General features: G+C 51.4%; 1 protein-coding gene across 4 annotated transcripts in view; it reads left to right on the top strand.

Moving 5' to 3' along the window:
• The window catches only part of Pla2g6 (phospholipase A2 group VI), a 95,883-nt gene extending 83,105 nt beyond the window's left edge, over positions 1–12,778 (top strand). For 2 of the 4 annotated variants that reach the window (XM_027403992.2, XM_027403995.2), the window contains 8 exons: positions 384–462; positions 2,464–2,627; positions 4,230–4,380; positions 9,457–9,593; positions 9,917–10,071; positions 11,173–11,340; positions 11,749–11,822; positions 12,069–12,778. In XM_027403992.2, coding sequence (XP_027259793.1) covers positions 384–462; positions 2,464–2,627; positions 4,230–4,380; positions 9,457–9,593; positions 9,917–10,071; positions 11,173–11,340; positions 11,749–11,822; positions 12,069–12,213 — 1,073 coding nt within the window. In that variant the 3' untranslated portion in view covers positions 12,214–12,778. The remainder of the gene's footprint in view (positions 1–383; positions 463–2,463; positions 2,628–4,229; positions 4,381–9,456; positions 9,594–9,916; positions 10,072–11,172; positions 11,341–11,748; positions 11,823–12,068) is intronic. The other 2 variants (XM_035440763.1, XM_035440762.1) reach the window with 1 other exon arrangement.
• The last annotated feature ends 43 nt before the right edge of the window (positions 12,779–12,821 follow it).

Raw genomic sequence — 12,821 nt, 5'->3', positions numbered from 1 at the left:
CTTTTGGCTGAAAGACTGTGGTCAAGGCATGGGTGGCTGTCAGCAGCATCTGCTCTGACAGATGACAGGACACACCTGAGAGGTCAGGCTTCAAGGTTGTAGGTGGGATCGAGAAGTTTCTGGGAGCTAGCTGGACAGGTGGGGAGCCCTTCCCAAAGCATCAGGCTCCCTCCTCACGCCAGCTCCGCTAGCAGGCCCATGGCATCTAGCTTAGCTTTATCCTGGAGCAGAGAGCCCCTCCTGGAGCAGGAGGCGATGCTGGGGGCGGTGGAATGTGAGTTCGAGATGTACATAAGGACGGGGCACAGTTCTGTTTGCTCTAGAGACCTGTGGGGTCTGGGAGAGATCTGCTGGCCCCAGAGTGTCCTGCCCTGTCCCCACAGAGCTTCAGGACCTCATGCCCATCTCCCGAGCCCGGAAGCCAGCATTCATCCTGAGCTCCATGAGGGATGAGAAGCGAATGTAAGTAGACTGAGGACCAGGCTGATATGTGAAAGTTCTCCTGGAGCTCTCAGTGGACTTGTTCCTCATCCCCACCGCGTGCTGGGAGGCTTTCTCCTAGCTGTGCACCGTCATGGTAGAGACCAAGTCTTCGGATTTGTGGCGGCTCCTTAGTGACAGATGATGCCCCCTCCAGAGACCAGCACAGGGCCTTGCAGCAGGGTTGAGCTTGGCCTCATGCAGTGTATATAGTCCCATTGTCTTTGCCTTGGCTTTATGATTTATGGGGAGAAGGTGGACTGAACCCCTTCTGGAGAGATGCCTGCATCTCCTTCCCTCTGCTACTGGCTTCCCAACCTGACTTCCTCCCTCCTCAGATTTTGCTTCCTGGTTGTGTGCCCTGGCGCATTGTAGAAGGTAGGCCTGGGAGATAGGGCAGAGACAGAGATGGGAGCTTGTCGTCCAGAGGTGGAGTGTGATCAAACAATGGTTGCTTCAGAGGCTGGCAGGACCACCACAAGGAGTTAGGGGCTGTGGCAGCTGTTCCAGATAATCCTGCTGGCACTGAGTGGGTATCCCAATCTCATTTCTGCTACTGTAGTAAAGCAGCAGTCAGAAAACAGCTCATGGGAGAAAGGAGTCTGTTTCATCTTCTAATCCCAGGTACAGTCCATCACTGTGAAGAGTCAAAATAGGAATTTCAAACAACTAGTCACATCACATCTACATTCAAGAGCAGAGAGAAATCAGTGCACCCATACTCACTGTCTTGTTTGTGCTCAGCTTGATTCCTCCTCTTGTACAGAGTTCAGGTCCCGCTAACTAGGGAATGGTGCTGCCCACAATGGGCTGGGGTCTTCCTCTCCTACAGATCTGAACAGGCCAACCCAGTATGGGCAGTCTCTCATCAAGACTATTCTCAGGCCATTCAGCAGTTGTGTCAAGCTGACAGTTAATGCCAACAATCACAATTGAGTTCTTACAGGCAGTAATTAAACTGAGAAGCCAGGCATGGTGGCACATATTTGTAAATCTCACAGCTCAAGACTGGGGAAGGAGGATTGTGAATTCAAGACCAGCCTGAGATACTGTGAGACTCTTATCTCACAACACCAAAAACATAACAAAATCATAAAACTGAGAGGAGAAAATGAGCCTAAAGGGAGGGTTGAACATAGACAGCAAGTGTCCCAGGGCATGTTCATAGAGGCCTGGCACCTTGCATTTTCTGCCATCTTTGGGACTGGGCTGGGCTGGGCAAGAGTGTACAACCTTTTTTTTTTTTAAACAATTCTTTTTTTTTCTTTAAGTTTATTTATTTGTTATGTATACAGTATTCTGCCTGCATGTACCCTGCAGGCCAGAAGAGGGCAACAGATCTCATTACAGATAGTTGTGAGCCAACATGTGGTTACTGGGAATTGAACTCAGGACCTCTGGAAGAGCAGCCAATGCTCTTAACCTCTGAGCCATCTCTCCAGCCCAAGTGTACAACCTTTTAACAATGAGACTTGACATAGTCATCTACAGAGTTCATGCACAAGAACCATGTAATTGTATTATAACATCAAAATCACACACACACACACACACACACACACACACACACACATACACACACACACACACACACACACACACACCCCTTATGCCTTAAGTCACATAGCTGTCCTCAGCCACATGCAACTCACAGGCTGCGGGTTGCACAAGCCTGCAAGAATGTATGACTCGGAAGCCAAGCTCCTCACCCATCATGCTCCCTACCCCACTCCTTATCCCACTTGCCACCCTGCTCCTCACCCCATCCCTACCCCGGCCTCCTCCTTGTTCCCCACCCTTCCTTTCCCTTTGCACGTCTGAAACACTTCTTTCCTACCCACCTGGTTCCATGCCCAATAGCAAGTAGGCTCCAAGGCAGGCTCCATTGCTTTGTTCATGTGTCCCCTGCTGTGCAGCTCAGGGGACATGAGGTCGAGAGTGCTATCATGATACCCTCTTGGCCCACTGCTATCCTCACTGCAGCCATGATCACCTGCTCTGCCTGGACGGAGGGGGCGTGAAAGGCCTGGTCATCATCCAACTCCTCATTGCCATCGAGAAGGCCTCAGGTGTGGCCACCAAGGACCTCTTCGACTGGGTGGCAGGAACCAGCACTGGGGGCATCCTGGCCCTGGCCATTCTGCACAGTGAGCATAGCCTCTGGGCATGGTGGGGTGGGCAAGCAGGCCATCTGGCCTCACAGATCAGAGTACAAAGCCAGTTTAGGAGGGTTTTATGTCTCAGTGGTCTTTGTTCACCTCCACACTCCTGCAAGCCAGCACCATAGACCCTGCTAGCTGCTGCCAGTAGAAACACCTTTAGTGGACAGAATGGGCATTTCTGGGATAATAAGTGAGTCACAGGATGCCAGATCCCTGGGTTGCTTGGACAGTCAAGACCCTGTCTGGGGTGTGCCAGAGGTGCATGGCACAATTGTGGTAGAACCCAGGCTGAAGGGTTTCCCTAGACTCAGCCCATCACCTCACAGGCCACTAGTCTGCCTCCTTTGAGCTAGCCTTGCATAAGTACAGGCATTTGGAATAACTGGAGGTTGCCATATAGGGCCAGCATTGCCATTCAGGTGGCCTGGCATCTCCTCTGGGGAGTGATTGAGCTGGGTGGTGCTGGCTGATTGGACATTCCTAGACTAAGGCTCAGCTGTATCCCTATAGGCCTTGTCCCTGGTCTCCACCTCCCCAAGTGGTACTCCTTGCCTGGCTGTTTGCCAGATCCTGTTTTTACCAAAGTACCTGCCAAAATCAGGATCCTGGTGACCTAAGGCCCTGGAGGCACCAGGGGAGGACACCTCCCTCCACCCTAAGTATAGGCATCATGAGTACTCATGGGCTCTGAGGATGTGGAACTGAGTCCTGGCTTCAGGAAGCTCCTGGTGAGAAAGGGGTACAGGCACCTGCATCTGCAGGGCCCTGGAGTGAGGCCACAGGAATATGGGCACAGCCATCCTAGGGAGCTGTGGGGGCCATTTCCTGTGAGGCTCTGGAAAGGAAGTCTTCTACCAGGGAGAGCTTCTGAGGTTTGATCATCTGCGATGGTCTAGTGCCAAGTGCTTCACTTGTGTGAAGATTCTTGCCCTGTTTCTGTGGGGTGAGCACACAGGGAATCTGATGACCAGAGAGGGCCTTACTGCACATCAGACCAAAGCCAGGGTTGGCTTTGAGGAGTCAGCCCAGCTCCCCAGAGTCCCTCCTGGCCTGTGAGAGGACCTGCTCTACCCATAGTGCATGGGATTTTCCTCCTGCAGAACGGGCAGAAGTCCCAGCTCATCTTCAGATTGGAAGAGCTATGGCAGGGGAATGAGAAGCTGCCCAGTTCAACCTCAGACAGACACAAGGCCTGCTTCAGCAGGCCCCTCTGCTTGCACGCCCTGGGCCCTGAGGAGCTTGTGAAATGACTGGACACCTCCCCATAGCCTGTCTGGCCTGCAGGCTTAGAGGACAGTGCTGTTCCTCTTTTACTGTGACAGGGAAATGGGACCAGCTTTGTATAGTTCTATATCTTCAAGACCCTTTTTAGTGATACAAATTTAAGTAGAGAACCCTAAAAGGGTTTCTGCCTATGTGGGCAGGTTTTACAGGAGGGCCCGGAAGTTTGTGCTCCACTAGCCCTTTGACAGATGCATCCCTTTACCACCTCTTGCCAGTGCCTGCCCATGCTTCCTGAAGCCTGCCCATGCTTAGCGCGCTGCCATCCCACAGGGGTCTCTCCATCTCTTCATCTTTTCTTCCTAGGTAAGTCCATGGCCTATATGCGTGGTGTGTACTTCCGTATGAAAGATGAGGTGTTTCGGGGCTCACGGCCCTATGAGTCTGGACCCCTGGAGGAGTTCCTGAAGCGGGAGTTTGGGGAGCACACCAAGATGACAGATGTCAAAAAACCCAAGTAAGCCACGTTTCCTGCCTGCCCAAATCTGGGGATCAGGACAGTACCTCATCCCGTCTAGATGAGGGGCCTCTCCTGGGAACATGAGGAGACTGTCTGTACCCATGGAGAGGAAAGGGACTGGGAGGGCCAGAGCTGGTGGCCTGGAGCTTCCTGGAGAGAGTGGGGCCTGCTTTTTCCAAGTCAGCTGGACAGGTTTGGCAGGCCTAGTGAACTCCTTAACCTTTCATGGGATATTGCCATACCAGACCGTGCTTGTTCATTGTTCTGTCACATGGTATCTGCTGGACCAGCTCTGCAGTGCCCATGGAAGGGAAGGAGGAGAGCCACCCCAGGGTAGAAAGGCTGGAGCTAACTTCCCTTCCAGCTGGGAGAGAAGTAAGCTAAACAGCAGGCAGGGAAGCTGCTAAAGAGGCCCCAGAAGAGCCTGCAGCATGCTGCAACTCTGAAGACATGCCTGCAGCTCTGAAGATATGCTGCAGCTCTGAAGACATGCCTGCAGCTCTGAAGACATGCCTGCAACTCTGAAGACATGCCTGCAGCTCTGAAGACATGCCTGCAGCTCTGAAGACATGCCTGCGGCTCTGAAGACATGCCTGTGGCTCTGAAGACATGCCTGCAGCAAGGCCCACATTCTTGGCTACGCTATGAGTTTAAAAAGGTGCCGGGTGGGTGGTGGCACGTGCCTTTAATCCCAGCACTCGGGAGGCAGAGGCAGGTAGATCTCTGTGAGTTCAAGGCCAGTCTGGTCTACAAGAGCTAGTTCCAGGACAGCCTCCAAAGCCACAGAGAAACCCTGTCTTGAAAAAAAAAAAAAAAAAAGGCAGGAACATGGCAGCCTTGTACTCTGCAGCCCTGGCCTCTAACACAGACAGGCCATTGAACAGTGTTTGTCACCCAACTGAGTGGCTGGAAGCAAGAGAAAGGAGAGGGCTGCCTGGAGGAAGTGGAGCAGTGAGCAAGGCCCAGCAACGGGGGTTCTTCTTCATTCCTTTTAAGCTATTCCTTTTAAGCTATTCTTGTTGAATAGCTTTGGCTGTGGGCTATTGTCTTCATTAATGACTGATGCAGAGGGAAGGGCAGTGCCATCTCTGGGAAGTGCAGGCTGAGCAAGTCAGTAAGCCGTGTTCCTCCATGGCCTCTGCTTCAGTTCCTGCCCCCATGGTCCTGCCCTGACTTCCCTGTGAGCTGTGAGATGAAATAAACCTTCCCAAGTTGCTTTTGGTCATGGTGTTTATCACAGCATAGAAACCTTCTAAGATACATAGTATATTTACTTCTGAGGTTCATTTGTTTTAGGTTTGGAAGAACTATCAAAGTATAAGAGTGGAATACTATTATTATTTCAGGACCTATGTGGTCTTTTATGTCTTAGTGTTTGTTTTATGAAATCAGGGGCTCTAATATTCGGCACATAATTGCCGTCTGTTGCTTCCGTGGAGGCCACCGTCTCTTGTGTGTAGATTCTGCCGGTTGCTTGCCTGCTCAGCGTTGCTGCTCAGTGTTAGGATGCTGACATATGCAGAGGTGGATTCTTGTGATGTGTCTGTGTGGTCTCAAACCCTGGCGTCTTTCTTTGGTTTTGGAATACTGAGTCATCTTTTTAACTTTTGTCTCTGCTAGTTCATTCCTCACCCCTCACAGCCCTGTCTCTCTCCTTGTGTGGATTTCCTCTGTAAATTTAGTTAAGCCCATATTAGAAGCATACTTGTCTCCTCTAGAGCTTTTAACCTCCCTTGCATTTTCTTGTTAAAATTTTTAGCATTTACTTTAGAGAGAGAGAGAATGAGAACATGGAGGTCAGAGGACAACATTTAGGATTGTTTCTCTCCTTCTACCGCGTGGGTACTAAGAATCCGGCCTCAGATTGTCAGGACTTACAGCCAGTGCCTTTACCTACTGAGCCAATCAACCAGCCAGCCCTCTCTCTAATTTTCTATCTTTACCCCCCTTTTCCCTTCCCTTCCTTCCTTCCTTCCTTCCTTCCTTCCTTCCTTCCTTCCTTCCTTCCTCCCTTCCCCCCCTCCCCTCCCTCCCTCCTTCCTTCCTTCCCCTGACTTTCCTGTCGGAATGTCCTTGAACTCACAGAGATCCACCTACCTCTGCCTCCTGAGTGCTAGAATCAAAGGCATGCGCCACTATGCCCACTTTCTAACATCTGATGTCTTTGTGTTGCAGTCTGCGTAATTGCTTGCCTGTTTTCCAGTCCACAGATTCTCTCTGTAGCTTTGTTATTTAACCCATCTATTGACTTAAAAAAAAAAAATGTTCTCGTACATGTGCATATGGGTGTGTGTACCCACCCTCCTCCCAAGAAAAGCACTCTTTGGTCTTCCAGGATATTACCTCCTGTCCCCTGAAAATGTCATGAGACTTGGGCTGCAGATAGAGTGCTTGCTTAGTATGCTCCCAGCATTGTAGAGCAACAACAAAGATGTTATCAAGCCTGCGTTTGTTAACTGCAGTGCTGTGGTCTGTTGCAGCTTGTGCCTGTGTTTTGCTGTCTCTAGTCTGCCTTGACCCAGAGTGGGTGTCTTCCATTGCTGAGCTCTGTTCCCAGCTCTCCTGGTGACCTCTCCTGTGTGTCCCTCCCTGTTTATCTGTTTACTGTCTGCACTGCTTCTTAGTGTTGAAAATCATATTCTTGGAAACTCAGAATGGGCCCACTTCCCGTGGAGGGCTTTATGCTGTTCCTTGGGGAGGTAGGCTTGCCTCTGGCTCTGCTACTTTCATGGGGTTATTGTCATGGAAGCTTTGGGACTGTCCCTAGATGATTTGAGCACAAACTAGAAGTTGACAGGCAGGTTTGTTCCACCCTTGTTCCATTCCAGGGTTTCATTTCCCTGTACCTTCCAGGGGTGAGGAAGGTGCATGTTGAGGCTGGAGAGATGGTGTAGAAGTTAAGAGTGTTTATTTGCTGGGGCTGAAGAGATGGTTCAGAGGTTAAGAGCACTGGCTGCTCTTCCAGAGGTCCCGAGTTCAATTCCCAGCAATCACATGGTGGCTCATGACCATCTGTAATGAGATCTGTTGCCCTCTTCTGGCAGGCAGAACACTGTATACATAATAAATAAATAAATCAAAAAAAAAAGAGAGAGAGAGAGTGTGTTTATTTGCTGCTCTTGTGGAGGGTCTACATTTGATTCCCAGAACCTACTTGGCTGCTCACAGCCTACAGCCCTAGGGGATATGATGCCCTCTTTTGTTTTCAGCAGGCAGTGCATAGATATACATGCAGGCAAAACACCTGTACACAAAAAAGTATAAAATAATAATATGTTTTTTTCAGCAAAACGGCATGTTTGTGTCTGGTCTGTATTTATCCTGGGAGTGTAATCCTTCAGAGTCCCAAGCCAATATAGAAAAGTCTCCCATTAGACCTCCGGCTTGGTGGACTTTTGACCCTCATTTATTCTGTCTTGTCAGGTGTCCTATCCTTTTAAAAAAATATTTATTTTTTCATTGTGTATGTGGGTGTGTGCCCATGTGTGTGGGTGCCCTCGGAGGCCAGAAGTTATGGATTCCCTGGTGCTGGAGTAACAGGCGATTATGAGCCTCCTGACATGGCACTGAGAACCAAACTCGGTCCTCTGTAAAAGCAGGAAGTACTCTTGACCACCGAGCCATCTTCTCAGCTCCTCTTAGACTGGAGGGATGTCTCAGCAGTGAAGAGCACTGGCCATTCTTCCAGAGGCCCTGGGTTCCATTCTCATCACTGACACATACGTGCCCTTCGATTCCAGTTATATAGGCTCTGTAACAGAGTATACAGGGTGGCCAGCTGCCATGGTGCTGAGAGCTCCTGCAGGATGAACTTCCTCTCCAGGGTGGGAGCTGCAGCTCACAGAACCATGCTATGCAAGGATCTGAACACATGCTAGTCTTTAAGGGTCTGTGCTGGGCTCTTTGTGTTACAGGGTTAAGAGGAGCCCTCTTTTTTGTTGTTGTTTTATGTATGTGACTATTTCCCTGCATGTATGTCTGTGTACTACAGACAGTGCCTGCAGAGGCCAGCAGAGGTCTGGTCTCCTGGGACTAAAGTTATATATAGATGGTTATGAGCCATCCTGTGGATTTTGGGAATCGAACTCAGGTCCTCTGAAAGAGCAGCAGGTGCTCTTAACTGCTGAGCTGTTTCTCCAGCCCCACCCCCTCCCAGGGTGGGAAGAGGGCTTTTTTAATGGGCTGTTGAAATGGCAGAAAGAAGACATAAAAGAAAAGTGTGGAAGGTCACAGTGGGGGATACTCTCCACCAGCTCAGTTCACTCCATGTCCTGGAGTTGTAGTCTGCTCATTGCTCTCAGGGGCCTTCCAGAGTTGGCCCCTACCTGCTGAGTAGTCACGCCTGTTGATTTGTTTTTAAACAACTCACAGCATGCTGAAGGCACTGCTCCAAACCTTACTTTTCCTTATATACCTGTATCTTGGCAATCATACCCCCAGCAAGTGAAGAACAACCTCAGTTGTTCTTCAGTGTCATGCCACCCTGTGAATAAGGAGTCATGGCTTATGGCAGCTGACTTGCCGATGGACAGTGAAGTTGTTCCCAGTCATCTGGTTTGTTATTGTTGTTGTTATGTTTTAAACTAATTCTTTTTTTTTTTTAAGATTTTGTTTATTTATTATGTATACAGTCTTCTGCCTGCAGGCCAGCAGAGGGCACCAGATCTCATTCAAGGTGGTTATGAGCCACCATATGGTTGCTGGGAATTGAACTCAGAATCTCTGGAAGAGCAGTCAGTGCTCTTAACCTCTGAGCCATCTCTCCAGCCCCCAGTCACCTGTTTTAATAATGGATGCTGCCATTGGTGGCTCTGTGAAGCCTATCTCCTGCCCTGGAGACCTTCTTGGGTGAATTTCCAGAAATTTCCAGAGTGGGGTTATTAGATAGAGGGAAACAGCTATGAGTGAGTGGGGCAAAGTTGGCCAATTCCCTTCATGAAGCTGCCCAGGTCTATAGAAGACACCTGTGTGAGGACAGCCAGGGAGAAGCCCACTTAGAACAGGGGTCCTGGACATGAAACTGTTGAGATGATGATGGGTGGCTGAGCCAGCTCTCCTTTGTTGTTCCCTCAGGGTGATGCTCACAGGGACACTGTCTGACCGGCAGCCAGCAGAGCTCCACCTGTTCCGCAATTACGATGCTCCAGAGGTCATTCGGGAACCTCGCTTCAACCAAAACATTAACCTGAAGCCGCCAACTCAGCCTGCAGGTCAGTGTATTTGATGTGTCCATGGGAAGGGCTCACTGAGGCCAGTAGGGGATGAGGAGTCACAGATAAGGTGCTGGACACCCACATCACTTCCCTGGTCTCGGTTGGCTAAGGACAAGTGTTGCTGGAGGCTGTTAAGCCTCACAGAGTACAAGAGGCCCCTGAAGTCCATAGTGACACACAGCCTTTCATCAAGATGGTAAGATCCAGCAGCAAGGCCTTATGGGTCCTGTTTCTATAGACTTCCTGGTTCCTCCCTCTGCACCTTGAGATCTGAAGGGACAGGTCTATGTCATTGAGCCACCCTTTTTTCCCACCCCTAGACCAACTGGTATGGCGAGCAGCCCGGAGCAGTGGGGCAGCCCCAACCTACTTCCGGCCCAATGGACGTTTCCTGGATGGTGGGCTGCTGGCCAACAACCCCACACTAGATGCCATGACTGAAATCCATGAATACAATCAGGACATGATCCGCAAGGTGAGAGCCTCTCAGGTCACATTTGGACACGACCATACACTGCTGATGACAGAGGACCACTCTGATACATGTCCTCACCCATTTGTTCAACACACAAGGCCTGTCTGCTGGGCAGTGTGTGCTAGGAGACTTGTGAGGCTCCATCCACCCGGAGCACAGCGACGACTGTGATGACGGGATCGGCAGCCCGCACCTGCTGTTAATGGAGAGGCTGCACATCTGACACTACCCAGCTGGGACACACGCTTGCCTTGCAGAGCTTGCATTCTGCTTGGAGACTGCATAAACAGGATTCTCTCCCATATGTGTCAGTTCTGGAAGATCTCCTGCGGAGGCAGGAGGAGGAGGCCTGTGTGAGAGGGCTAAGGTCTGGGGAAGGGCTCCTGAGCTTGGAACCTGTCCTAAGGCACAGGGCAGTGTGGAGGCAGTGACCAAGGGCAGGCAGTGGCCCTCACCCAAGTTGTTAGAGCAGGGTGACAAGGCCTGTGTGCCAAGAGAGGTAGAGCAGTGTTGTGGGTGAGCTGACCCTGCCTCAGTTTCCTAGCCTCCAACCAATAGCAGTGCCTATCTGAATGCCCTGGGGACTCAGGGTGTTGGTACCTGTGCACTGCTTGAAGGCACCTAGCCAGGTGTACACTGCTGGCTTCCACAGTCACACAAGTCCCAGCATAGTCCTGGAGCACTGACACCCTTGGCAGATAGGGTGGGTTCCTGAAGGAGTTCAGGCAGTTTCAGACATGTCCAGTCAAAGTCAGAACCTATTAAGGCTGAGGTGTTGGGGTCCCTTAGTGGGAAGGAATTCCATCAAGGTTACCCAGCAAATTGGCAGCAGAGCTGGTTGAGCAAGTGCAAGGCCGCCTCTAGTCAGCTCAGCCTCAGCACCGACTCGCTCCACTCGACCCACAGGCCCTCTTCTGTCCTAGAGGTGTGATTGGCATGCCCATACCAGCTCTTCCAGGGAACAGCTGCAGGGGCTGTCCAGGATTCGAATCTGCGTGTACAAGGCCTTGTCTCTGCCCCTCACAGTCTTGCACTCAGCTTTGGCCTCTCTCTGACCCTACTGATCCCTATCTCTGACTGCCTTTGTCCTGCTCACCCCAGGGCCAAGGCAACAAGGTGAAGAAACTCTCCATAGTCGTCTCTCTGGGGACAGGAAGGTCCCCTCAAGTGCCCGTAACCTGTGTAGATGTCTTCCGCCCCAGCAACCCCTGGGAACTGGCTAAGACTGTTTTTGGAGCCAAGGAACTGGGCAAGATGGTGGTAGACTGTGTGAGTCAGTATCCTTTCCTGGTCTTTCCCTCAGGTCTCCATCTCTGGCCAATGCCTTCACACTCTGCCATGTCCATCCCTATCAGCCCAATTCTGGGAGGCAGCCCAGACTCAGTCTCCAGGCTGACCAGGTCCCACCAGGGTTTCAAATGTTCTTTGCCTGTAGGTCTCCGTGTGCACACAGCTCTGTGGAAGGTCAGAATGTGTGCAGACAAATGCACGGTACGGAGTGGGAGACCCTTTGTCCCTGCTCTTACTGCCACTCAGAGATCCTGAGAGGCAGTCACTGAGGCCCAGAATCATGGACCTGTTCAGATCACTCTGCTAATGAATGGCTAGAATCCAGGGATCTTGGAGGGTGGGTAGCAGGGCACTGTGACCCCGGGCTTACTAACTGTTTCCCCTCAGTGCACAGATCCAGATGGTCGGGCTGTGGACCGGGCCCGGGCCTGGAGCGAGATGGTTGGCATCCAGTACTTCAGGTAAGGTTTGGGTCTGACCTGACTCCACCCAGGCCTGGTGAGCCCGCCTACACCCATCTCACCAACAGAGGTCCTTGCTCCTACTCCCCACTAATGACATTCATCGACACATGTACCCACCAGCCCTTGATGTGGTCTTTCCAGCTTCAGGGCAGTACTCTGTTCCCTGGCCCCTTCCCAGCCCAAGTTCTCGTCCCTACCCAGGCCGAGCATCCTGAGTGACCCTCTCCCCCTTTCTCCCAACAGACTGAACCCCCAACTAGGATCAGACATCATGCTGGATGAGGTCAATGATGCAGTGCTGGTTAATGCCCTCTGGGAGACAGAAGTCTACATCTATGAGCACCGGGAGGAGTTCCAGAAGCTTGTCCAAATGCTGCTGTCGCCCTGAGCTCCAGGCCCTGCTGGCAGGGGTGCGCCAGGCTACCCAGCACACTGGGGGCCAAGCTGGGCCAGGCGGCTGTGTCTACCTGAGGACTGGGGCTCAGAGCACAAACAGGTTCCCACAAGGCACCTCTCCTGACCCATCTGCACTTTGCCACTCTAGGCTGAAAGCCCAGAGTTCCCCTCAGCCCCTTTATGTGACTGTGAAGGACAACTGGCTCCATCAACTGCCCTAAATATCAGTGAGATCAACACTAAGGTGTCCAGTGTACCCAGAGGGTTCTTCCAGGGTCCATGGCCACCAAAGCCCACCCCTTCTTTCCACTTCCTGAAGTCAGTGTCTACAGAAATGGAGTTCCACCCCATCATCAGGTGAAATCCAGGCTATTGAAATCCAGTCTGTTCGACTTTGCCCCTCTGCACCTGCCAATCACCCCACCCCTGCAGCCACCCCACCTTAAGAGTCCTCCCAGCTCTCAAAGGTCAATCCTGTGCATGTACTCTTCTCTGGAAGGAGAGTGGGGAGGGGTTCAAGGCCACCTCAACTGTGAAATAAATGGGTCTAGACTCAAGCTCACCTGTGTAGTGTGTGTGTGTGAGTGCACCCTGTCCCCA

Source organism: Cricetulus griseus, chromosome 2, assembly GCF_003668045.3.
Source record: "Cricetulus griseus strain 17A/GY chromosome 2, alternate assembly CriGri-PICRH-1.0, whole genome shotgun sequence".
NCBI lineage: Eukaryota > Metazoa > Chordata > Mammalia > Rodentia > Cricetidae > Cricetulus > Cricetulus griseus.
Note: the sequence above shows the minus strand (reverse complement) of the source record. Positions and strands in the feature narration are given on the sequence as shown.